Source organism: Oncorhynchus mykiss, chromosome 16, assembly GCF_057628025.1.
Source record: "Oncorhynchus mykiss isolate SJ-2025 chromosome 16, ASM5762802v1, whole genome shotgun sequence".
NCBI classification, from domain to species: domain Eukaryota; kingdom Metazoa; phylum Chordata; class Actinopteri; order Salmoniformes; family Salmonidae; genus Oncorhynchus; species Oncorhynchus mykiss.
The window spans coordinates 27,866,518-27,893,722 of NC_143037.1; the positions used below are offsets into that span (position 1 = coordinate 27,866,518).

Genomic DNA, 27,205 nt, shown 5'->3' on the forward strand with positions numbered 1-27,205 from the left:
CATTATTTTAACAGTTTTGGAAACTTTAGAGTGTTTTCTATCGAAATCTACTACTATGTGCATATCCTATCTTCTGGGCCTGAGTAGCAGGCAGTTTAATTTGGGCACGCTTTTCATCCAAATTCCGAATGCTGCCCCCTACCCTAGTGATGTTAAGCAATAAGACCCGAGGAGGTGTGGTATTTGGCCAAAATACCACGGCTAAGGGCTGTTTTTAGGCACGACACAACAAAGTGTCTGGACACAGCCCTTAGCCGTGGTATATTAGCCATATATCACAAACCCCAGAGGTGCCTTACTGCTATTATAAACTGGTTACCAACTTAATTAGAGCAGTAAAAATAAATGTTGTGGTATACGGTCTGATATACCATGGCTGTCAGCCAATCAGGATTCAGGGCTCAAACCACCCAGTTTATAATTTAGTTTACAGTCTAGACCAACTGCTACCATAGGTTTTCTAATGGATTCAGATCTGTACTCATTGGCGGCCAGTCCAGCATTCTTTCCTTAACCCTTCCCAGATGCTTTTTGATGTGTGTTTGGGGTTGTACTGATGAAAGACCCACAACCTTCGACAGAGACCAAGGTTTTGGACACTGGACTCCAAAACACTTTGCATATTCAAGGCCCTCCGCAACGGAGGTCGCAAAGAAACCCCACTGCATTATCGAACCTCCGCCATGTTTGATTCTTCGAATGCTTAATTAGGTCGTCAGAAAATCTAGCCCTGATCTGCATTGAACTAATTTAGTTTAATCTGCCCACAGAACAATATAGCAGGATTTAGGCATGTTTAGGTGGGTTTTCTTGTCATTCTTTCAGATGTTTACCTACAACCAAGCTCAGGTGATGGCTTAAATTTATTGTAGCCTAGGTCTAATACACTGAACAAAAATATTAATGCAACATGCAACAATTTCAAAGATTTTACTGAGATACAGTTCATATTTTTTATGTTTTTATTTAACTAGGCAATTCAGTTAAGAACAATTGTTTTTATTTTTTATTGGTCACATACACATGGTTAGCAGATGTTAATGTGAGTGTAGTGAAATGCGTATGCTTCTAGTTCAGACAGTGCAGTAATATCCTTACAAATTCACAACGACTACCTTATACACACAATGTAAGGGGATGGAGTAAGAATATGTACATGGATGCACAATGGCATAGGCAAGGTGCAATAGATACTATTTTATACTATCTACATATGAGATGAGTAATTTAGGATATGTAAACTAGAGGTCGACCGATTTTAATCAGGGCCGATTTTCAAGTTTTCATAACAATCGGAAATCGGTCATTTTGGACGCGATTTTGCTGATTTTTATATATCTTTTTTTACACCTTTATTTAACTAGGCAAGTCAGTTAAGAACACATTCTTATTTTCATTGACGGCCTAGGAACGGTGGGTTAACTGCCTTGTTCAGGGGTAGAACGACAGATATTTACCTTGTCAGCTCAGGGATTCAATCTTGCAACCTTACGGTTAACTAGTCCAACGCTCTAACTACCTGCCTCACGAGGAGCCCGCCTGTTTTGCGAATGCAGTAAGAAGCCAAGGTAAGTTGCAAGCTAGCATTAAACTTAATCAATCATAATCACTAGTTAGTTAACACATGGTTGATGATATTACTAGTTTATCTAGCGTGTCCTGCGGTGCATATAATCGATGCAGTGCTCATTCGCGAAAAAGGACTGTCGTTGCTCTAACGTGTACTTAACCATAAACACCAATGCCTTTCTTAAAATCAATACACAGAAGTATATATTTTTCAACCTGCATATTTAGCTAAAAGAACTACAGGTTAGCAGGCAATATTAACCAGGTGAAATTGTGTCACTTCTCTTGCGTTCATTGCACGCAGAGTCAGGGTATATGCAACAGTTTGGGCCACCTGGCTCATTGCGAACTAATTTAACAGAATTTTACATAATTATGACATAACATTGAAGGTTGTGCAATGTAACAGGATATTTCGACTGATGGATGCCACCATTTAGATAACATACGGAACGGTTCCGTATTTCACTGAAGGAATAAACGTCTTATTTTCGAGATAATAGTTTCCGGATTTGATCAAATTAATGACCTAAGGCTCGTATTTTTGTGTGTTATTATTTTATAATTAAGTCTATGATTTGATAGAGCAGTCTGACTGAGCGATGGCAGGCATCAGCAGGCTCATAAGCATTCATTCAAACAGCACTTTCGTGCGTTTTGCCAGCAGCGCTGCTGTTTATGACTTCAAGCCCATCAACTCCCGAGATTAGGCTGGTGTAACGATGTGATGTGAAATGGCTAGCTAGTTAGCGGCGTGCGCGGTAATAGCGTTTCAAACGTTACTCGCTCTGAGACTTGGAGTAGTTGTTCCCCTTGCTCTGCATGGGTAACGCTGCTTCGAGGGTGGCTGTTGTCGTTGTGTTCCTGGTTCGAGCCCAGATAGGAGAGTGGAGAGGTACGGAAGCTATACTGTTACACTGGCAATACTAAAGTGCCTATAAGAACATCCAAAGGTATATGAAAATCAAATGGTATAGAGAGAAATAGTCCTATAATAACTACAACCTAAAACGTCTTACCTGGGAATATTGAAGACTCATGTTAAAAGGAACCACCAGCTTTCATATGTTCTCATGTTCTGAGCAAGGAACTTAAACGGTAGCTTTCTTACATGGCACATATTGCACTCATAGAGAATTCTCTTGGGAGATAATGCGGTCAGCATTTGATTGTAAGGAATTCTAGGTCAGGTGAACAAAAGGATTTGAGTTCCTGTATGTTATGATTATACCATGAGTCGATAATCATGAGGCATACACCCCCGCCCTTCTTCTTACCAGAGACATGTTTGTTTCTGTCGGTGCGACATTTGAAGAAACCTGGTGGCTGTACCGACTGACAACATATCCCGAGTGAGCCATGTTTCTGTGAAACAGAGAATGTTACCTTCTCTGATGTCTCTCTGGAAAGCAACTCGTGCCCTAATTTTGTCCACCTTGTTGTCTAGAGACTGGACATTGGCGAATAATATGCTCAGAAGCGGTGGATGGTGTGCTCGCTTTCTATGTCTGACCAGGAGGTCACTCCGTCTACCTACTCTGCGATGAAGTTGTTTTGGTTCGACCTCTGGGATTAGATCTAAATCAAATCAAAGTTTGTCACGTGCATCGAATACAACATGTGTAGTAGACCTTACAGTGAAATGCTTACTAACAGATTCTAACCAATAGTGCAAAAAAGGTATTAGGTGAACAATACGGTGGTAAAGAACACACCCTTGTGGGTGTGTTCTAATCTAATGTCCTGGGTGGAGGTCTGAACAAAAGATCCACTTCGGGAAAGTTCTATTACTGCTCGTAATGTTGGTAAGTTGACGTTGTTCTTACATCCAATAGTTCTTCCCGGCTGTATGTAATAACACTTCAGATTTTCTGGGCTAACAATGTAAGAAATAATACATGAAAGAACAAATTACTGCATTGTTTCCTAAGGACGTGAAGCGAGGCGACCATCTCTGTTGGCGCCATCTTAATGTCATGTCAGTAAGAGAGTCCATGAGTCCGTCTTTGAATGAAGAGATTGAGATAGAACTATCCAGTTTGAGTGTTTGTTGCAGCTAGCGACTGGAACGAGCGACCCAGGGATTTGTGTGCTTTGGGGACCTTTAACAGAATGTGACTGGCAGAGCAGGTGTTAAATGTGGAGGATGAGGGCTGCAGTAAGAGGGTTTTATAAATAAGCATCAACCAATGGGTCTTGCGACAGTTATACAGAGATGACTAGTTTACAGAGGAGTGCAGTGATGTGTCCTATAAGGAGCATTGGTAGCAAATCTGATGGCCGAATGGTAATGAAAATCTAGCCGCTCGAGAGCACCATTACCTGCTGATCTATAAATTACGTCTCCGTAATCTAGCAGGGGTAGGATGGTCATCTGAATCAGGGTTAGTTTGGCTGCTGGGGTGACAGAGGAGCGATTACGATAGAGGAAACCAAGTCTAGATTTAACTTTAGCCTGCAGCTTTGATATGTGCTGAGAGAAGGACAGTGTAGCCATACTTTCAAGTTCTAATCACACCTGTGGGGAGAGAGGCATTGTTCTTACCAAACCACAACCTTGCTCTGAACATCTCCAAAACAAAGGTCAAGGGCAGAGAAAGCTTGTTGGACACAAAGCTTTGTTGTAGAGCGTTTAACACAACATCCGGGGAGGGGCCAGCTTAGTATAAGACTGTATCATCTGCATATAAATGGATGAGAGAGCTTCCTACTGCCTGAGCTATGTTGGTGATGTAAATTGAGAAGAGCGTGGGGCTTAGGATTGAGACTTGGGATACCACCTTGGTGACAGGCAGTGGCTGATGTTCTGACTTTATACACGGCACTCTGAGGTAGTTAGCAAACCAGACCCAAGATCCCAATACTCCTTAAATGGCCCAGAAAAATGGAATGGTCTACCGTATCAAAAGCTTTGGTCAAGTTAATAAAAATAGTAGCACAACTTTGCTTAGAATTATGGGCAATGCTGACCTCATTGAGGACCTTTAAGGTTGCAGTGATACATCCATAACCTGAGCGGAAACGAGATTGCATACCAGAGAGAATAATATAGACATCAAGAAAGCCAGTCAGTTGATTATTGACAAGTTTTTCCAACACTTTTGATAAACAGGGCAAAACAGAAATGGGCCTATAACAGTTAGGATCAGCTTGATCTCCCCCTTTAAATAAAGGACGCACCATGGCCGCCATCCAAGCAATGGGAACTTCCCCAGAGAGGAGAGACAGGTTAAAAAGGGCAGAGATAGGTTTTTCGATTATAGGGGCAGCAACCTTAAAGAACAAAGGGTCTAAACCATCTGACCAATGTTTTTTTGGGGTCAAGTTTAAGGAACTTCTTTAGCACCTCGGACTCAGTGACCGCCTGCAGGGAGAAACTTTGTAGTAGGGCAGGGGGAAAAGAGGGAGGAGCATCAGGGCTAGTCGCATTAGAAGGGGTGGGAGATGAGGAAATGTTGGACGGGCAAGGAGGCATGGCTGAGTCAAATAGGAATCATGATTAAAAAGCACAGCCATGTGCTTCTTGTCAGTAACAACCACATCAACTTTAAGGGACATGGGCAGCTGTGAGGAGGAGGGTTTTTCTCCAGATCTTTAACTGTTTTCCAGAACGTGTTGGGGTTTGACCCACAGAGAGAGAACTGCTCCTTAAAGTAACTAACTTTGGCCTTCCAGATAGCCTGAGTGCACTTATTTCTAATTTGCCTGAACGAGAGCCAGTCAGCTTGAGTATGCGTGTGCCGAGCCTTTCGCCAAATGCAATTCTTGAGGTGGAGCAACTCTGCAAGATCACGGTCGAACCAGGGGCTGAACCTGTTTTTAATTCTCATTTTTATTATGGGGGCGGTTAACAATATCACTGAAAATATATTTTTTAAAGAAGGTCCAAGTGTCTTCGACAGAGGGAATCAAGCTGATTCTATACCAATTTACAGAGGCCAGGTTATGAAGGAAGGCTGGCTCATTAAAGTTATTTAGCAAGCGTCTATGACACATCGTTTCACTGAGCAGCCATTACGAACACAGGCTGTAAAACAATGATCACTAAGTCCATTACAGAAAACACCAGACTGATAACTATCAGGATTATTTGTGAGGATAACATTGAGGAGAGTAGCCTTTTCTGGGTGTTTGGAGTCATGCTTTGTTTGGAGTCATGCTCGCCCCAACAGTGCACGTGTGCTGGAGGCGAGCGAAAGCTCGGGAGAGAGGGGGGAATGTGGTAGGGGTACCTGTACCAGACGGGGAGACAAGCCAGGGCAGACCGTAAACAGATCGCCAGGTGGAATCCAAACAGCAGTGCAGCAGGCAACGGGAGTCGGTGTCACACCCACTTGGGATGGTCTTTTAACAGCAGGAAGAAGCTTCAAGGCTTCTGGATTTGGGTGGGGTAACCTGCCATTTGTTGGGCTCAAAGGCTTCCACCTCTCACTTCACACCTCAGTACTAATTGAAGTTGTATCTGGCCTGTCTCAGTTCCAGGTTGGATGGTGTTCTTGGTAGTGTTAATCCTTCCAGGTAATTTTTTCCAAAATTGTAGGTTTCGAGTTTTGATCTAGAGTGAAGGTTATGCTGTGGAGAGTAGCATCCTGTATATGTCTTTGCCGAAAAATTCAAGTTTATCTTACTCGAAATCTATCTTTTTGCAAAAAACGTCTTGAAAAATGTGAGGTCACATGCATGCAGCTGTCTCTCTCTCTTTTCCGTAAGGCAATCAGTCAATTGAAATGAATTAATTTGGTTCTAAATCTATGAATTTCACATGACTGGGAATCCAGATATGCATCTTTTGATCACAGATACCTTAAGGTAGAGGCGTGGATCAGAAAACCAGTCAGTATATGGTGTGACCACCATTTGCCTCATGCAGCGCAACACATCTCCTTCGCAAAGAGTTGATCAGGCTGTTGATTGTGGCCTGTTGAATGTTATCCCACTCTTCAATGGCTGGGTGAAGTTGATGGATATTGGCGGGAACTGGAACATGCTGTTGTACACGTAGATCCAGAGCATCCCAAACATGCGCAAATGGTTGACATGCCTGGTGATTATGCAGGCCATGGAAGAACTGGGACATTTTCCGCTGCTAGGAATTGTGTACAGATTCTTGCGACATGGGGCCGTGCATTATCATGCTGCAACATGAGGTGATGGCGACAGATGAATGGCACAACAGTGGGCCTCAGGATTTCGTCATGGTATCTCTGTGCATTCAAATTGTCATCGATAAAATGCAATTGAGTTCGTTGTCCGTAGCTTATGCCTACACATACCATAACCCCACCACCACCATGGGGTTCACCTACACGTCTGCCATCTGCCTGGGACAGTTGAAACCATGATTAATCTGTGAGGAGCACACTTCTTCAGTGTGCCAGTGGCCATCAAAAGGTGAGCATTTGCCCATTGAAGTCGGTTATGACACTGAACTGCTGTCAGGTCAAGAGCCTGGTGAGAACGACGAGCGTGCAGATGAGCTTCCCTGAGACGGTCTCTGACAGTCTGTGCAGAAATTATTTGGTTGTGCAAACCCACAGATCATCAGCTGTCCGAGTGGCTGGTCTCAGACGATTCCCCAGGTGAAGAAGCTGGATTTGGAGGTCCTGGACTGGCGTGGTTACACGTGGTCTGCGGTTGTGAGGCCGGTTTGACGTACAACCAAATTCTCTAAAACAACGGCTTACGGTAGAGAAATTAACATAACATTCTCTGGCAACAGCTCTGGTGGACATTTCTGCAGCCATCATACCAGTTGCATACTCTCTCAACCTGAGACATCGCTTGCATTGTGTTGTGTGACAAAACTGCACATTATAGAATGACCCTTTGTCCCCCGCACAAGGTGCACCTGTGTAATGATCATGCCGTTAAATCAGCTTATTGATATGCCACACTTGTCAGGTGGATGGATTGTCTTGGTAAAGGATAAGTACTCACTAACAGGGATGTTGAGGCTCCCGAGTGGCGCAGCGGTCTAAGGCACTGCATCTCAATGCTAGAGGTGTCACTACAGACTCGATTCCAGGCTATATCACAACCGGCCTTGATTGGGAGTCCCATAGGGCAGCGTACAATTGGCCCAGCATCGTCCGGGTTAGAGTTTGGCTGGGGTAGGCCGTCATTGTAAATAAGAATTTGTTCTTAACTGACTTGCTTAGTGAAATAAAAGGTTACATAGAATTACAGAGAAGCTTTTTGTGGGTACGGAACATTTTGGGGATCTTTTTACATGTTGCATTTTCTATTTAGGGCCTATGCAACCATACAAATTATGGATTAATAGTTATTAACTTCTAATTTACACATCTGTCTTTACTGTTCCCTTGCCAAATTCACGCATCGCCACTGGCCTCTCGCCCACCCCACCGAATACCCGATTCGAAAAATAACTACAGATTGCGGCTGGATGATATTTCACAAAAGTGGGAAAGGTGTCATAAACAAGACATGCTCGTATTTAGTTTTTCCGTCAACATTTTTGGGATACAAAAAGGGCCTTAGATTTATAGTTATTTCATTTATACTTGGGATATTGTTTTGTAACAGGAAAAGGTAAAAAGATTAGCTGGAGGGCGTCCTTGGATGAGTTTTTCATGGTTGCAAATACCACCGCAATTCAAGAATGACAAGAATGACACACTAACTTACTAACACATGCATACATGCATGCTTCTGTCCGAATAACATCTGTTTTTTTCCAGATGGAGACAAAAGTGGAGATGCGATGGAAGGAGAGGGGCAGGAGGGGGAGATGGAAGCAGACAACAAGCTGGAGGGAGGCGATCGAAAGCAGGTGGAGCGAGAGTGGGAAATCACCTATAGCGATGATGAAATCGAGGACCCCAAAAACTGGATGCCCCCTCCCGACGAAATCAAAAGACTGTATGAGCTCCTTTCAAAAGGGGAGAAGCTGGAACTGAACTTTGTGCCCCTTCCTCGAAGACCGCCTACACCTGAGAGGACCCCCTCGCCCGAGAGGGATGATGAGGACGAGGCGACAAAAGAGAGGGAGAGGGAGGATAGAGAGCGCAAGTGAGTTGTGTATTCATTTATATCTAAGGTTGGTTATGTTTCCTTCTAGCTCTGGTCCAGGAGGACTACGGTAAGCAGAGTTGTGTTCATTGTGGTACGCAATGGAAAACCAAAATTATCGTTTCTTATTGAACAAGTCTAGGGGCTCTATTTTCAAACACACTTTTAGTTTGCAATTGCGTCATGTAAAAACTGGCGCACTGGCATTTTATTAAAATATCACGAGCAGCAAAACAGTCAACATATTCCCCTTTTTTATTTATATTGGACATTATTTTTGTCCAGCTTCTGTGAAGTTTGGATGCCCAATGCATGAAAAGTGTTAGCGACTCGGGAAGCATGTTTAGGAACAAGTTATTTAATGACTTATTGTTTTTCGTTGATAATTTTGTAAAAAAAAATGCATCTTCTTTTGTTGAATCTCGGGAATTACGATCAATGTCCAAAGTTCTGAATCCGCTTGTAAGCCTGTTTGTTTTTTAAACTTTCACGTTGAAAAGTCACTACTGGCCATTTCAATGGTGATGGTAGGCTATTGCTACAATGCCTTCAGAAAGTATTCACACCCTTTTTACAATTTTTTTTTTTTTTTTTTACCCCTTTTTCTCCCCCATTTCGTGGTATCCAATTGTTGTAGTAGTTACTATCTTGTCTCATCGCTACAACTCCCGTACGGGCTCGGGAGAGACGAAGGCTGAATGTCATGCGTCCTCCGATACACAACCCAACCAGCCGTACTGCTTCTTAACACAGCGCGCATCCAACCCGGACGCCAGCCGCACCAATGTGTCGGAGCCTACACCGTGCACCTGGCAACCTTGGTTAGCGCGCACTGCGCCCGGCCCGCCACAGGAGTCGCTTGTGCGCGATGAGACAAGGACATCCCTACCGACCAATCCCTCCCTAACCCGGACGACGCTAGACCAATTGTGCGGCGCCCTCCCGGTCGCGGCCGGTTACGACAGAGCCTGGGAGCGAACCCAGGGACTCTGATGGCACAGCTGGCGCTGCAGTACAGCGCCCTTAACCACTGCGCCACCCGGGAGGCCGTGTTACAACAATTTGAAATGGGATAAAATGTATTACACACATGATGTCAAAGTTTAATTATGTTCTTCCAAAATGTTCCCAATTAATTACAAATGATAAGCTGAATTGTCTTGAGTCAATAAGTATTCAAACCCTTTTATGGCAAGCCTAAATAAGTTCAGGCGTAAAAACGTGCTTAACAAGTCACATAATTAGGTTTTTACATGATTTTTGAATGACTACCCTAGTCGAGCAGTGAATTTCAAAAACAGATTCAACCAAAGCAGACAGTAAGTATCCCTTTGAGCATGGTGAAGTTATTAATTACACTTTGGATGCTGTATCAATACACCCAGTCACTACAAAGATACAGATATCCTTCCTAACTTTAGTGGCCAGAGAGTAAAGAAAGGGATTTCACCATGAGGCCAATGGTGACTTTAAAACAGGAGTTTAATGGCTGTGATGGGAAAAACTGAGGATGGATCAACAACAGGTTCAGTTACTCCACAATAGTAACCTTATTGACAGAGTGAAAACAAGGAAACCTGCACAAAACATATTCCACAACATGCAACCTATTTGCAACAAGGCACTAAAGTAATACTACAATTTTTTTTGTAAAACAAACATTCTGTCCTGAAGTGTAATGTTTGGGGAAAATCCAATACAACACATTTCTGAGTACCACTCCATATTTTCAAGCATAGTGGTGGCTGCAATATGTTATGGGTATGCTTGTAATATTTTTTTAGAATAACAAAGAAAAGGAATGGATCTGAGCACAGGCAAAATTCTAGCGGAAAACCTGGTTCATTCTGCTTTCCACCAGACACTGGAAGATTAGTTCACCTTTCACTTACCAATAAGACAGTGAATGTTTGAGTGGCTGAGTTACAATTCTGACTTAAATCTATGGCAAGACCTGAAAATGGTTGTCTAGCAATAATCAACAACCAATGTGACAGAGCTGGGAGAATTTTGAAAAGATGAATGGGCAAATGTTGCACAATCCAGCTGTGGAACGCTCTTACAGACTTACCCAGAAAGACTCCCAGCTGTAATCACTGCCAAAGGTGCTTCTACAAAGTATTGACTCTAGAGTGTGAATACTTATGTAACTTAGATATCTGTATTTAATTTAATACATTTCTAAAAACAGGGTATTGTGTATAGATAGATGGGTGCACCTTTATTTATTTAATCAATTTTGAGTTCAGGCTGTAACAACAAAATGTGGAATAAGTCAAGGGGTATGAATACTTTCTGAAGGCACTGAGTGTATTTCCATATTTAAGCCATGCAATTACTTGGGTGGGTGCCACAAAATCTCAACTCATCATGAGGGGCCACAGTGGCTTGCAGGTCTGCGTACCCACATCCACAGGCGTTCTCAGAGATTTACTGGTTACAGTCACTTTGAAAACAAGAGTCAGTCCAGTCCGTCTTTTGTTGGCCCATAAGAAAGGCTGCACCAATAGAATGCAATTGTCTGGGCCCAATATGTTTTTGGGGGGAAAAAAATAGTGAAACTATTACTGTATATCATTTTCTGAAAATACAATGCAAAAATATTACATAACTCTTAATCTACAATTTATGTTCATAACGCTGGGCAACATGGGCCTGGGAGACTCACATGGATATTGGTATCCACAGTACTCCACCAATTATAAACCTTTCAACTCAATACTTCTTGTTTTCCCCTTAAACATTTTTTTTTGTACATAAATGCACTTAGAATTGTAGAATTGAAGAAAATTTGCTTAAAACCTCTCTAGGGTACGTGGGATGGTAGCAACACACCTGACCAACATCCAGTGAAATTGCAGAGCGCCGATTATTAAAAATTCTGAAAACATACAAGTGTTATACATAGGTTTAAAGATTAACTTCTTGTGAATCCAACCACGGTGTCAGATTTCAAAAAGGCTTTACGGCGAATGCATACCATGCGATTATTTGAGAACATCGCCCAGCAGACAATTCATTACAAACAGTAATCAGCCAAGTAGAAGAGTTGCACAAGTCAGAAATAGAGATCAAATTAATCACTTACCTTTTGATGATCTTCATATGGTTGCACTCAGGGGACATTCATTTACTCAATAAATGTTTTTGTTCGATAAATCTCTCTTTATATCCAAAAACCTCAGTTTTGTTCGCACGTTTTCTTCAGTAATCCACAGGCTCAAACGCAGTCACAACAGGCAGACAAAAAAATCAAAATTGTATCCGTAAAGTTCATAGAAACATGTCAAACGATGTTTATATTGAATCCGCTGGTTGTTTTTAGCCTAAATAATCAATAATATTTCAACCGGACAATAACGTTGTCAATATAAAAGGTAAACAAGAAAGGTGCACTCTCAGGATTGCGCATGAGAAAGCTCTGTGACACTTTAGGGTCCAGTCAGACTGGTCTTACTCCCTCATTTTTTAGACTACAAGCCTGAAACAATTTCTAAAGACTGTTGACATCTAGTGGAAGGCATAGGAACTGCAATTTGACTCCTAAGTCAATGGATACTGTAATGGAATTGAATAGAAAACTAAAAAAGGTTTTTGACTGCCAAATCAGTTCTGTTATACTAACCGTTTTGGAAACTTTAGAGTGTTTTCTATCCATATATGCATATAATAGTTTCTGGGCCTGAGTAGCAGGCAGTTTACTTTGGGCCCGCTTTTTATCCGGAGGTGAAAATAGTGCCCCCTACCCTAGAGAAGCTTTAAACTGCAAAAATGGCTCTTCGATGCCAAGAGGCGGGCCTTTAAAATGTGTCTTCCCAGGGCCCTTGACTTGGTCCGGCCTTGCATTGCCGAGGTCATAGAAAAACTCCTTGAAGGCTATTTTTCATCTCACCCCAGTTGTGTTCTGATTTATGAGGGGGTCCCTGATGAATGTGCTATCACTAAAAGGCTCTCTGGCTGGTCCCAAAAAGTTTGGTTTGTGCAGTTAGAGTAAACTCTTAACCAAATGCATTATACCAGTGGCCAAAGCAAGATTTGGTTGGGTGGCACCCCCACCTCACGGTCAAAACATTTTACTGGGTCCGTCATGACGGCAATGATTTATTTTAAAAAAATCAAATCAAAAAAACTATTTTAAAAGTACATTTATTGCAAGTCTGCACATTTTTCAACAGGGCGTAGAGAAAACTTTGCCATGGGGCCTAGAGAATTTTTACAATTTTAAAGCAAATTTCCTGGCATTTTACACATTTTACCAGGACTTATGCCATGTTAATATGCTATCTGAGTGAGTGACTGTGTATTCTAACACTCAACAGTAAGTTGAGACGCTGACTGAGTTGACTGGTCAGGGGCCCAGTTTTGGAAATTGAGGGCCGCCAGTTGCCATCCCTGACTCAGAACAATGTGGAGTGTAAACATGTTCAACATATTTAGGAAATATGGGATAGGCCTACATTATATTTTGTTTCTGTAGGCCAGCGTTTTTTCTGGAGACCCTGAGGGGGTGCACATTTTGGTTTTTGCCCTAGTATTACACAGTTGATTATTTGAATTGGCTGTGTAGTGCTAGGGCAAAAACCACAACGTGCACCCCTTGGGGTCCCCAGGACCAAGTTTGGAAACACTGCTGTAGGGCATTTTAAGAAAATAGGCTATAAATGGACTAACATTCGAATTGGATTTGCTGACAATGCAATACATAAAATACACAACTTGAAGCAACCACACATTTAGCCATGAAGCAAGTTCTGATTGGCCAGTGAGAGGGTCAAGCCTGACAAACCTACAACTTGTTTATTTGTCAAAGCCTAGCCATTTCACACCATAGCCAGCTGCTGCGCCCATAATTCAGGTTGTGAAAATTGCAAAAATATTTGACACACCCCCAAAAAAACTATAGTGCTACCACCAGTGCTAAGATTCACCATTGGGTTAGGTTTGTTGAAATAGAGGCCAAGGGACTCCACCTGTTTTTTATAAAGATAAACTATGGCAGTATGGATGACTAGTATTTTCTTTCTTTGTCAGGGCCCCATCTCCCACAGAGTTTGATTTTGATGAAGAACAGATACAACAAACTCCAAAAAATGCTTTCATCAACCGACGCAGGACACCAGGTATGACTCGCTGCTCATGACTTTCACTTACCTCATTCTTTGTTTTGGAAGATACCTTTCATTCCACAGTATCTCTCATGCAACTTAGGGTCTATAAGCACTTGCCTATTGCCTAATATCGAGTCATATTCACAGTGATTCGATGAGATTCAATTAGACTGAACCGGAGTGCAGCTAAAACTGGTGCTGGGGCATAATTATCAAGAAGGTGGCATGATGCATTGTTCATAAAAATATGTACACTACCTGACCAAAAGTATGTGGGCACCTGCTTGTCGTACATCTCATTCAAAAATCATGGGCATTAATATGGATGTTAGGCTTGTGTGCAGCTGCTCAGCCATGGAAACGCATTTCATGAAGCTCGAACAGTTCTTGTGCTGATGTTGCTTTCAGAGGCCGTTTGGAACTCGGAAGTGAGTGTTGCAACTGAGGACAGACGATTTTACGCCCTTCAGCGGTCCCATTCTGTGAGCTTGTGTGGCCTACCACTTCGCGGCTGAGCCGTTGTTACTCCTAGACGTTTACAGTTCACAATAACGGCACTTAGTTGACCAGGGTAGAAATTTGACGAACTGACTTGTTGGCATCCTATGACGGTGCCACGTTGAAAGTCACTGAGCTCGTCAGTTAAGGCCATACTACTGCCAATGTTTTCCTAAGGAGATTGCATGGCTATGTGCTCGATTTTATACACCTGTCAGTAACGGGTGTGGCCGAAAATAGCCGAATCCACTCATTTTGAAGGGGTCTCCACATACACTATACAGTGCCTTGCGAAAGTATTCGGCCCCCTTGAACTTTGCGACCTTATGCCACATTTCAGGCTTCAAACATAAAGATATAAAACTGTATTTTTTTGTGAAGAATCAACGACAAGTGGGACACAATCATGAAGTGGAACGACATTTATTGGATATTTCCAACTTTTTTAACAAATCAAAAACGGAAAAATTGGGCGTGCAAAATTATTCAGCCCCCTTAAGTTAATACTTTGTAGCGCCACCTTTTGCTGCGATTACAGCTGTAAGTCGCTTGGGGTATGTCTCTATCAGTTTTGCACATCGAGAGACTGACATTTTTTCCCATTCCTCCTTGCAAAACAGCTCGAGCTCAGTGAGGTTCGATGGAGAGCATTTGTGAACAGCAGTTTTCAGTTCTTTCCACAGATTCTCGATTGGATTCAGGTCTGGACTTTGACTTGGCCATTCTAACACCTGGATATGTTTATTTTTTAACCATTCCATTGTAGATTTTGCTTTATGTTTTGCATCATTGTCTTGTTGGAAGACAAATCTCCGTCCCAGTCTCAGGTCTTTTGCAGACTCCATCAGGTTTTCTTCCAGAATGGTCCTGTATTTGGCTCCATCCATCTTCCCATCAATTTTAACCATCTTCCCTGTCCCTGCTGAAGAAAAGCAGGCCCAAACCATGATGCTGCCACCACAATGTTTGACAGTGGGGATGGTGTGTTCAGCTGTGTTGCTTTTACGCCAAACATAACGTTTTGCATTGTTGCCAAAAAGTTCAATTTTGGTTTCATCTGACCAGAGCACCTTCTTCCACATGTTTGGTGTGTCTCTCAGGTGGCTTGTGGCAAACTTTAACCGACACTTTTTATGGATATCTTTAAGAAATGGCTTTCTTCTTGCCACTCTTCCATAAAGGCCAGATTTGTGCAATATACAACTGATTGTTGTCCTATGGACAGAGTCTCCCACCTCAGCTGTAGATCTCTGCAGTTCATCCAGAGTGATCATGGGCCTCTTGGCTGCATCTCTGATCAGTCTTCTCCTTGTATGAGCTGAAAGTTTAGAGGGACGGCCAGGTCTTGGTAGATTTGCAGTGGTCTGATACTCCTTCCATTTCAATATTATCGCTTGCACAGTGCTCCTTGGGATGTTTAAAGCTTGGGAAATCTTTTTGTATCCAAATCCGGCTTTAAACTTCTTCACAACAGTATCTCGGACCTGCCTGGTGTGTTCCTTGTTCTTCATGATGCTCTCTGCGCTTTTAACGGACCTCTGAGACTATCACAGTGCAGGTGCATTTATACGGAGACTTGATTACACACAGGTGGATTGTATTTATCATCATTAGTCATTTAGGTCAACATTGGATCATTCAGAGATCCTCACTGAACTTCTGGAGAGAGTTTGCTGCACTGAAAGTAAAGGGGCTGAATAATTTTGCACGCCCAATTTTTCAGTTTTTGATTTGTTAAAAAAGTTTTAAATATCCAATAAATGTCGTTCCACTTCATGATTGTGTCCCACTTGTTGTTGATTCTTCACAAAAAAAAATACAGTTTTATATCTTTATGTTTGAAGCCTGAAATGTGGCAAAAGGTCGCAAAGTTCAAGGGGGCCGAATACTTTCGCAAGGCACTGTATATACAAAAGTATCTTGCATAAAATGTATGCACTAATTTTCAAATTAGTGTTCTTCAAAACACAGAATACTAACGCTGTTCTCCACATGCTGGACATTTGACTTTGTTGAGCCAATTTCGCCGTCTGCTTCAGTGGGGTACCCGGCTCATGCCCGGAAGGCAGCCTGGTTATTAGTGCTTTTTTAAGTCGGTTAGATTATGAAAGAATTATCACAGGTTTACGATTATTTACATTAAATGGACTATGCATTATGTGGGTTGAATCCTGTAACATAGAATAAATTAATAAAAGTCCCATGATAGTAGTGACTGCCCATTACTGCCACTTGTTAACCATCATTTGTTCACATTTAAATCTGTTTTAGTGTATTACATTTGTTTTATTTCATTCCAAGTCATCTCATCTCTATAGAGGTTCTGCCTGTGCCCTAACAAAATCACAATTTTGTAGTTCTTAAAATTAAATAAGGCGTACTTTTGACTGCTGAATACCACATATCAATCACTTAGATCATGTACTTTCTGGTAGATACCTCAAAGCAAAAGCTGCTCTTTATCACCTCACGATTGTGCATTCTTCGCTCTTTTGTAGCAGTTGTGAAAGAAACACAGATCAGACAAGTTGATGCACAACGGATTATGGTCATTGTAGTTAAGGACCACATTTTATGAGTTAAACTATTTAGAATATTGGCCTGTTGGAAATTACAACATTGCACAGTTCAGGCTGGATCTGATTAATCTCTAGAGAAACTTGTGTGACATGAAATTCAAATAATTGACCCGATGTAGGTCAGTTACTTGTTAAATTTGTTTTTTTAATTACCACATTTTTAGTTACTCGCTCAGCACTACTGGTTAGCAAACAAATACGATCACTTTTTCAACCCGGGAGTAACTCCACCCACCAGGTGAACTAAAACAAATACCCTCAATGGTTAACTGCTGTCAACCACTACCCTCATTCTGGGGTTTATTCATGCATTGTCCTCTTTTCGCAGGGTCCTCGGCTCGGTCCTCTGTCAAACGGGAGGCTAGGTTGGACAAGGTACTGTCAGACATGAAACGCCACCGCAAAATTGAGGAACACATTCTCCGGACTGGACGAGACCTCTTCAAGAGCGAGAAGAGCAGCCGGGCTGGGCCCGAGGAGGCACTCTCTCCCAACAGTCAAAAAGAACGAGAAAAGGAGAGGGAGAGAGACAGCGACCCCAGCAAAATCTTCTCGCCAAGACAAAGGCGATACTGAGACAGGGGGAAAAACTGCAGGCCAAGAGCTTCGACGCCTGATTTTTTTTAAAAATGCCATTACCGATTTTGTATGCTTGTGCGTTTTGTATCCTTGTAATAAACATTACTCTTTTTTTTGTTTTTATATATATAAATCAGTGTCTTGATATAACACCCAGACAAGTTCAGAACAGAGGAGTATATTTTAGCTATGAGTTAACAATATAGCCTTCACATAAGGCTCAGAAGTTTATACGGTGCATAAATATGCATTCAATTCAAAACCACAAATAAATAAAATAAGCATATACAATAAATCAGTTGAAATGCATTTTTCCCCCAATGGCAAGAACCACTAACCAATAAACATATAGAACAAATGTATAGTTTATCGCCGTCTAGACGTTATTGTCCCATCTTTCTTGCATCCAAGGTTACTGGACTGTTTGTTTTCCTAGTATAGTTATGTTTTCTGAGCGAATAGGGCTCCTGAAACCAGTGGCTCAATTAAATTTGCTCAGTACAAATAAGAAACTGAAGAAGTGGAAACAGACTCCTAAAGCAGTTTCAAGAGCTTTAGAAAGGTCAACCTATACTAAATGCTACCAAGACAGTGTATTGATTATATTCTGGTCGATTTATGCAATTCACTAATTACAGCAGTGATAATAAAACACGTTTTTGATTTTTTATTAAATATTCTTGGGCAGAATACTTGTGTAACGTCAGCCAATGAATGACAATATGTGGAATAAATAGGGCTGTTTTTTTGTTGTTGCACTGGCACTAACTCATTTACCTAATATGCTTCAATACCACTCAGTCAAAAGTTAAGGACCCACGTAGGGCATAGAAACCCAAAGGCCCACAAAATTGGCCATTTATTTTGTTCCTCAAAATTACATTCTCTACACTGAATAAAATAACACTGTTGCAAGGCGGCAGAGTTGAACTGCCAACAGGCGAAATGATTCATGCATTTGCTACCTGAACTACTGGAGATCAAAATGGATCAAAAATAAAAACACAGAATGGGAGATCAGAAACAGAACTACAGTCCAAATCAACGTGAAGGTAAGAACACTTGTCACATTTTCAATCCAAGGAAAAAAATAAATATTCCACATTAAAATAAATAAAATGTAGTACACACACAAACAATTGAGATAAGGCAGCATAATAGTCTTATGAGGTTACCTCCCTTCCACCCTGGTCACATTTGTTAAGAGTACAAAGGATACAGATAAATACTAACAAGTCAAAATACTGCTTGGCGAGGTCGTTTCTTGTTACTAAGCCGAATTAGGCCTTTCTATCTAAAGCAATGTACTAAACATACCAGTATAATACATTCCTAACTCCTGTGCTAACTTACCTCCTAGGCAGACAGGATTTCATTTGATCTACACGAGGACGCTCTCCACCTCTCACTTCCTAAACTTCTTTCAGGCTAATCTCTCTCCATTCTCAACGTGCATCAGGGGGAACAATAGCTTCTGATGCCTATGTTGTGTGCTGTTCAAATGTGCAAACGCTCCCTTCAATTCCTTTATTCGCACAAGCAAAATATCAGTATTGAGTATAGATTCTGGCAACAAAGACAGTACCATTTGAAGCATTTCTTTTTTTACTCTTGCAAAACTCATGCTTGTTCAAAGTCTCACTACCTTTCTTTCCCTTTCAACTTCACCCACCGGTACATTATCCCCACCTTCCTTACCTCTCACCCTCCCGCCCACTTCTCAATGAGAGTCTGACTTTTGTTCTGTGGCATGAGTGCTGTACCCATTGGCGGGCTGGGACGGCGCCTGTCCGTCCAAGTCATCCTTGGCAGTGACCGGGGGCCTGCGGGAGCGGGAAGAGCCAGTGAAGAGTCGCAGGGCCCCTCGGCAAATGAGGGAGAACCAGTAGACCTGGGGGGCCATAAGCATAGCTGCGCCCAGGTTAACTTGCCAGGGCACGTTGAAAGGAACCATGTGGAGGGGAATGGACGCATACCTGGATGGGGAGAATTATAAAGAGAATGGGTACATGGGGGATTTAGAGTGGCCACATACAGTTGAAGTCGGAAGTTCACATACACTGATGGTGGAGTCATTAAAACTCGTTTTTCAACCACTCCACAAATGTCTTGTTAACAAACTACAGTTTTGGTAAGTCGGTTAGGACATCTACTTTGTGCATGACACAAGTAATTTTTCCAAGAATTGTTTACAGACAGATTAATTCACTGTATCACAATTCCAGTGGGTCATCATCTAGAAAATGATGTCATGGCTTTAGAAGCTTCTGATAGGCTAATTTACATCATTTGAGTCAATTAGAGGTGTACCTGTGGATGTATTTCAAGGCCTACCTTCAAACTCAGTCCCTCTTTGCTTGACATCATGGGAAAATCAAAAGAAATCAGCCAAGACCTCAGAAAAAAATGGTTGTAGTTCAGAAGTTTACATACACTCAATTAGTATTTGGTAGCATTGCCTTAAAAATGTTTAACTTGGGTCAAACGTTTCAGGTAGCCTTCCACAAGCTCCCACAATAAGTTGGGTGAATTTTGGCCCATTCCTCCTGACAGAGCTGGTGTAACTGAGTCAGGTTTGTAGGCCTCCTTGCTCGCACACTCTTTTTCAGTTCTTCCCACAATTTTTCTATGGGATTGAGGTCAGGGCTTTGTGATGGCCACTCCAATTCCTTGACTTTGTTGTCCTTAAGCCATTTGCCACAACTTTGAAAGTATGCTAGGGCTCATTGTCCATTTGGAAGACCCATTGTTGCTGCAATATATCCACATAATTTTCCATCCTCATGATGCCATCTATTTTGTGAAGTGCACCAGTCCCTCCTGCAGCAAAGCACCCCCACAACATGATGCTGCCACCCCCATGCTTCACGGTTGGGATGGTGTTCTTCAGCTTGCAAGCCTCCCCCTTTTTCCTCCAAACATAACCATGATCATTATGGCCAAACAGTTCTATTTTTGTTTCATCAGACCAGAGGACATTTCTCAAAAAAGTACGATCTTTGTGCCCATGTGCAGTTGCAAACCCTAATCTGGCTTCTTTTATGGAGGTTTTGGAGCAGTGGCTTCTTCCTTGCTGAGCGGCCTCACAGCTTATGTCGATATAGGACTCATTTTACTGTGGGGATATAGATACTTTTGTACCCATTTACTCCAGCATCTTCAAAGGTTCTTTAATGTTGGTCTGGGATTGATTTGCACTTTTCTCACCAAAGTACGTTCAGAACGTGTCTCCTTCCTGAGCGGTATGACGGCTGCGTGGTCCCATGGTGTTTATACCTTCAGGCGTTTGGAAATTGCTCCCAAGGATGAACCAGACTTGGAGGTCTACAATTTATTTTCTGAAGTCTTGGCTGATTTCTTTTCATTTTCCCATGATGTCAAGCAAAGAGGGACTGAGTTTGAAAGTAGGCCTGGAAATACATCCACAGTTACACCTCTAATTGACTCAAATGATGTCAATTAGCCTATCAGAAGCTTCTAAAGCCATTACCTATTTTTCTGAAATGTTCCAAGCTGTTTAAAGGCAAAGTCAACTTAGTGTATGTAAACTTCTGAACCACTGGAATTGTGATACAGTGAATTATATAAGTGACATAATCTGTCTGTAAACAATTGTTGGAAAAATGACTTGTGTCATGCACAAAGTAGATGTCCTAACCGACTTGCCAAAACTGTAGTTTGTTAACAAGAAATTTGTGGAGTGGTTGAAAAATGAGTTTTAATGACTCCAACCTAACTGTATGTAAACCTCCGACTTATGTAAACTGTAGAACTAACAAAAGGGGGGCGGAGGCATTAAAGGGATTGTTCACCCATATTTCATCATTCTGTATTTATCAGTTTACCTTAAATGGCTCAATTTGACATAAGTTAGTTGCCTGACGACTCATCCTGAATTTAATTTTCCTGCTATATCAAATCGCTCTATACATCAGTCTGAACCAATTCTAGATGTCTTTTGTGCTGAGGCCAAAATTACATGATTCATGTAGGCCGTCTCTTGCCCAACCCATCGGTATCTGGGACCAATTAGAACGGTTTGAATGTGTCTGCATTCGAGAAGTCATTGGGGAGACCCACAAAGAAACATTAGTGGGCGTGGCGTTTGGCCAGAGTGATGTGGATGGGTAGCCAGGCTATTAAATGAGATCCACACATGCTATGCTCCCATTGATGTCAATAAATGATTAATGCAAAAGCCAGAGTTCTTTGCGCTTATCTCAACTCTGAATCTGGCCTTAAATGTACATGGAGTCCAAATGAGAAAATGTTGAAAGTATTATGAAATGTAGATGAACTATTCCTTGACAGCCACCCATTACAATGATGCTCTCTTCACAAGCCCCCGAACCCTGATACAAGAGTTAAGAAAAATAAGAGATGTGACCAAATCCCCATGCACATCAGTCCTTTAAGCTCAGCTTGAAAGCAGAGCGTGATAGAGAGTGAGGGACAGACAGAGACATACCTGCCATACGCGTAGTAGAGGAAAGGGAAGAGGAGGACTCGACAGGTGAAAAAAGTGACCAGCATAGTAGCCCCATTCACTTTGTGCAGGAGAGTGTGTTGCTGTTTGTACTGAGAGGAAAAAGAGGGAGAGAGAGAAAGAGGAGAGAAAAAAGGAGAAAGCGCAAGCAGTACAGATTGGTGAAAGCCGAAAAATAGTTAATAGGCCTATTGCTCTACTTTGCAAGGACACCAAAAAGTGGAAAATGGAGGACAAAGTATACTTGTCATGCTTCAAGCCAAAGGCGGGCTTGTATAGAATACAGTGCCTTAAGGTGTGGGAGAAAAACATGTCATTATACACAGTATATTCTGCAAAAACATCTGTTTCCACCAGCTTGCTAGACTTCTTCTCTGCTCCAGCAAGCTAAGCGTTTGATCGACAGCTAGAGCAACTTTTACAAGACAACAACATTGAGAAGGTTATGATAACAGTTCAACATTTGAGAACCTCAACATTTTAATTTCACATCTAGAAGTATAATTTGTATCTATCAAATGTATAACACCACACCAAACTGTACTATGTAGTTTACTTTAAATGGTTCCCTTTGCACAGAGGTTATAAGAAGCATCTGGCCCCAACTCTACACAACACACTGTAGGGAAGGAAGGGGAGGGCAGGGGTGGTGTGTGATGTAAAGGGAGGAGGGAGGTGGACAGGCAAATATTGTATCCGCAGTTAAATCCAGTAGAATACAGGGGGCTATATTCAAAGGCTAACAGGTGAACCTCCGCCCCAGTGAGGTCCTGAGTGCTCTGGAGCAGGTTTTTGTCAAGGATCTCTGTACTTTGCTCCGTTCATCTTTCCCTTGATCCTGACTAGTCTCCCAGTCCCTGCCGCTGAAAAACATCCCCACAGCATGATGCTGCCACCACCATGCTTTAACGTAGGGATGGTGCCAGGTTTCCTCCAGACGTGACGCTTGGCATTCAGGCCAAAGAGTTCAATCTTGGTTTCATCAGACCAGAGAATCTTGTTTCTCATGGCAAACTCCAAGTGGCCTGCCATGTGCATTTAACTGAGGAGTGGCTTCCGTCTGGCTAATCTACCATAAAGGCCTGATTGGTGGAGTGCTGCAGAGATGGTTGTCCTTCTGTAAGGTTCTCCCATCTCCACAGAGGAACTCTGGAGCTCTGTCAGAGTGAGCATCGGGTTCTTGGTCATCTCCCTGACCAAGGCTCTTCTCCCCCGATTGCTCAGTTTGGCCGGGCGGCCAGCTCTAGTAAGAGTCGTGGTTCCAAACTTCTTCCATTTAAGAATGATGGAGGCCACTGTGTTCTTGCGGACCTTCAATGCTGCAGAAATGTTTTGGTACCCTTCCCAAAGTCTGTTCCTCGACACAATCATGTCTCGGAGCTTCACTAGAATACAGTATATACAGGTCATGGCCAAAAGTTTTGAGAATGACACAAATATTAATTTTCACAAAGTCTGCTGCCTCAGTTTATATGATGGCAATTTGTATATACTCATGAATGTTATGAAGAGGGATCAGATGAATTGCAATTAATTGCAAAGTCCCTCTTTGCCATGCAAATTAACTGAATCCCCAAAAAACATTTCCACAACATTTCAGCACCGCCACAAAAGGACCAGCTGATATCATGTCAGTGATTCTCTCGTTAACACAGGTGTGAGTATTGACGAGGACAAGGCTGGAGATCACTCCGTCATGCTGATTGAGTTTGAATAACAGACTGGAAGCTTCAAAAGGAGGGTGGTGCTTGGAATCACTGTTCTTCCTCTGTCAACCATGGTTACCTGTACGGAAACACATGCCGTCATCATTGCTTTGCACAAAAAGGGCTTCACAGGCAAGGATATTGCTGCCAGTAAGATTGCACCTAAATCAACCATTTATCGGATCATCAAGAACTTCTAGGAGAGTGGTTCAATTATTGTGAAGAAGGCTTCAGGTCGCCCAAGAAAGTCCAGCAAGCGCCAGGACCGTCTCCTAAAATTGATTCAGCTGCGGGATCGGGGCACCACCAGTACAGAGCTGGCTCAGGAATGGCAGAAGGCAGGTGTGCATCTGCACGCACAGTGAGGCGAAGACTTTTGGAGGATGGCCTGGTGTCAAGAAGGGCAGCAAAGAAGCCACTTCTCTCCAGGAAAAACATCAGGGACAGACTGATATTCTGCAAAAAGTACAGGGATTGGACTGCTGAGGACTGGGGTAAAGTCATTTTCTCTGATATATCCCCTTTCCGATTGTTTGGGGCATCCGGAAAAAAGCTTGTCCGGAGAAGACAAGGTGAGCGCTACCATCAGTCCTGTGTCATGCCAACAATAAAGCATCCTGAGACCATTCATGTGTGGGGTTGCTTCTTAGCCAAGGGAGTGGGCTCACTCACAATTTTGCCTAAGAACACAGCCATGAATAAAGAATGGTACCAACACAACCTCTGAGAGAAACTTCTCCCAACCATCCAGGAACAGTTTGGTGACAAACAATGCCTTTTCCAGCATGATGGAGAACCTTGCCATAAGGCAAAAGTGATAACTAAGTAGCTCTGGGAACAAAACATCGATATTTTGGGTCCATGGTCAGGAAACTCCCCAGACCTTAATCCCATTGAGAACTTGTGGTCAATCCTCAAGAGGCAGGTGGACAAACAAAAAAAACTAAATTCTGACAAACTCCAAGCATTGATTATGCAAGAATGGGCTGCCATCAGTCAGCATGTGGCCCAGAAGTTAATTGACAGCATGCCAGGTTGGACTGCAGAGGTCTTGAAAAAGAAGGGTCAACACTGCAAATATTGACTCTTTGCATCAACTTCATGTAATTGTCAGTAAAAGTCTTTGACACTTATGAAATGCTTGTAATTATACTTCAGTTTTCCATAGGAACATCTAACAAAAATAACTAAAGACATTGAAGCAGTAAACTTTGTGAAAATAAATATTTGTCATTCTCAAAACTTTTGTCCACGACTGTACGTATGAAAGGTAAAACAGTATGTAAACATTATTAAAATGACGAGTGCTCCATGTCTATGTACATAGGGCAGCAGCCTCTAAGGTTCAGGGCAGGGTACTGGGTGGAGGCCGGCTAGTGATAGCTATTTAACAGTCTGATGGCCTTAAGATATAAGCTGTTTTTCAGTCTCTCGGTCCCAGCTTTGAAGCAGCTGTAATGACCTCTGCTTCTGAATGAGAGGGGTGAACAGGCCGTGGCTTGGGTGGCTGAGGTCCTTCATGATCTTCTTGGCCTTCCTGTGACACCGGGTGCTGAAAATGTCCTGGAGGGCAGGCAGTGTGCCCCTGGTGATGCGTTGGGCAGACCGTACCACCCTTTGGAAAGCCCTGCGGTTGCAGACGGTGCAGAAATCCTTCAGCCTCCTCTGTGTGGACCCTATCAGAATGTCAGTGATATGTACGGCGAGGAACTTTTTACCTTATACACTGCGGCCCTGTCGATGTGGATGGGGGCGTGCACCCTCTGCTGTCTCCTGAAGTCAACAATCAGTTCCTTTGTTTTGTTGAGGGAGAGGTTATTTTCCTGGCACCACTCCGCCAGGGCCGTCACCTCCATCCTGTAAGCTGTCTCATTGTTGATGGTAATCAGGCCTACCACTGTTGTGTCGTCTGCAAACTCAATGATTCAGTTGGAGGCGTGTGTGTGCACCCTTGTGTGGCCCCTGTGTTGAGGATCAGTGTAGTGGAGGTGTTGTTGCCTACTGGGAAGGCCCGTCAGGAAGCCCCCAAGGCTCAAGCTTAATGATGAGCTTGGAGGGTACTATGGTGTTGAAGGCTGAGCTGTAGTGAATGAACAGCATTCTTATTTAGGTATTCTTCTTGTCAAGATGAGATAAGGCAGTGTGCAGTGCAATGGCATCATCCGTGGATCTATTGGGGGAGTATGCAAATTGCCGTGGGTCTAGGTTGTCGGGTAATGTGGAGCTGATATGATCCTTAACTAGCTTCTCAAAGCACTTCATGATGGCAGAAGTGTCATTTAGTTCAGTTACCTTCACTTTCTTGGGTACAGGAACAATGGTGGACATCTTGAAGCAAGTGGGGACAGCAGACTGGGATAAGAAGAGATTGAATATATCCGTAAACACTCCAGCCAGCTGGTCTGCGCATGCTCAGCCGGCAGCCTTGCGAGGGTTAACAGGCTTAAATATCTTATTCATGTCGGCCATGGAGAACGAGAGCTCACAGTCTTTGGGAGTGGCCCGCGCCAGTGGCACTGTATTATCCTCAAAGCGGGCAAAGAAAGTGTTTAGCTTGTCCGGGAGCAAGACGTCGGTGTCCGTGACGTGGTTGGTTTTCCCTTTGTTAACCATGATTGTTGGAAATCCCTGGAATTGTGACTCCATTTTGTCTCTGTGCTGTCATTTTGACTGTTTGATTGATTTACAGAGGGCATAACAGGACTGTTTGTATTCAACCATATTCCCAGTCACCTTGACGTGGTTAAATGCAGTGATTCGCACTTTCAGGTTTGCGCAAAGGCTGCGAACTATCCATTGTTTTTGGTTTTAATATTCACGTTGGGAACAACATCCCCTATACACTTCCTGATGTACTCAGTCACCATGTCAACCCGGAACATATCGCAGTCTGCGTCACCTAAACAATCTTGAAGCATGGATTCCAATTGGGCAGACCAGCATTGAATAGACACTAGGTCTATTCACTTCCTGTTTGAGTTTCTGCCTATAGTTAGGGAAGAGCAGAATGGAGTTGTGATCTGATTTGCCGAATTGGGGCGGAAGGGAGAGTAACAATGGTTGAGAGTTTTTGAAGCGCGAGTATTGCAGGCTATGTGTTAAGAGAACTTCGGTAGGTTTTTACTCAGATTTGCTTTGTTAAAGTCCTCAGCTACAATAAATGCAGCCTCAGGTTTCCAGTTTGCACAAGTCCAGTGTAGTTCCTTGAGAGCCGCCGTGGTATCGGCTTGAGGGGGAATTTAAACAGCTGAGACAATGACCGAAAATAATTATCTCAGGATGTAATGCGGTCAGCATTTAATTGTGAGGTATTCAGTATTCTAAGTCAGGTGAACAAAACTACTTGAGTTCCTGTACGTTACCACAATCATACCATGAGTAGTTAATCATGAAACATACACCTCCACCTTTCTTCTTCCCGGAGAGCTGGCTGTATGGATGGGGACAGTATATCAGGCGAGATATGATTCCGTGAAACAAAGTATGTTACAGTCCCTGATGTATCTCTGGAAGGAGATCCTTGCCCTGTGCTCGTCTACTTTATTGTCTTGGGACAACATTAGTGAGCAATACACTCAGAAGCGGTGGATGGTGTGCACACCTACTGAGTTGGACTAAAAGTTCACTCCGAATTCCACTTCTCTGACG

At 42.7% G+C, this 27,205-nt stretch overlaps 2 protein-coding genes across 18 annotated transcripts in view; one reads left to right on the top strand and one right to left on the bottom strand.

Moving 5' to 3' along the window:
• Positions 1 to 17,724, top strand: part of pagr1 (PAXIP1 associated glutamate-rich protein 1) — a 28,344-nt gene extending 10,620 nt beyond the window's left edge. For 5 of the 6 annotated variants that reach the window (XM_090202491.1, XM_021565525.3, XM_021565521.3 and 2 more), the window contains exons 3-5: positions 8,271 to 8,601; positions 13,633 to 13,721; positions 17,115 to 17,501. In XM_090202491.1, the coding sequence (XP_090058617.1) occupies positions 8,271 to 8,601; positions 13,633 to 13,721; positions 17,115 to 17,362 (668 nt within the window). In that variant the 3' untranslated portion in view covers positions 17,363 to 17,501. Of the gene's footprint in view, positions 1 to 8,270; positions 8,602 to 13,632; positions 13,722 to 17,114 lie in introns of all 6 variants that reach the window. The other variant, XM_021565524.3, reaches the window with a different exon arrangement.
• The window catches only part of tlcd3bb (TLC domain containing 3Bb), a 47,508-nt gene continuing 37,830 nt past the window's right edge, over positions 17,528 to 27,205 (bottom strand). For 7 of the 12 annotated variants that reach the window (XM_090202503.1, XM_090202496.1, XM_090202500.1 and 4 more), the window contains one exon: positions 17,528 to 19,341. In XM_090202503.1, the coding sequence (XP_090058629.1) occupies positions 19,288 to 19,341 (54 nt within the window). In that variant the 3' untranslated portion in view covers positions 17,528 to 19,287. Of the gene's footprint in view, positions 19,342 to 21,833; positions 21,944 to 27,205 lie in introns of all 12 variants that reach the window. The other 5 variants (XM_036946689.2, XM_021565527.3, XM_090202495.1 and 2 more) reach the window with 1 other exon arrangement.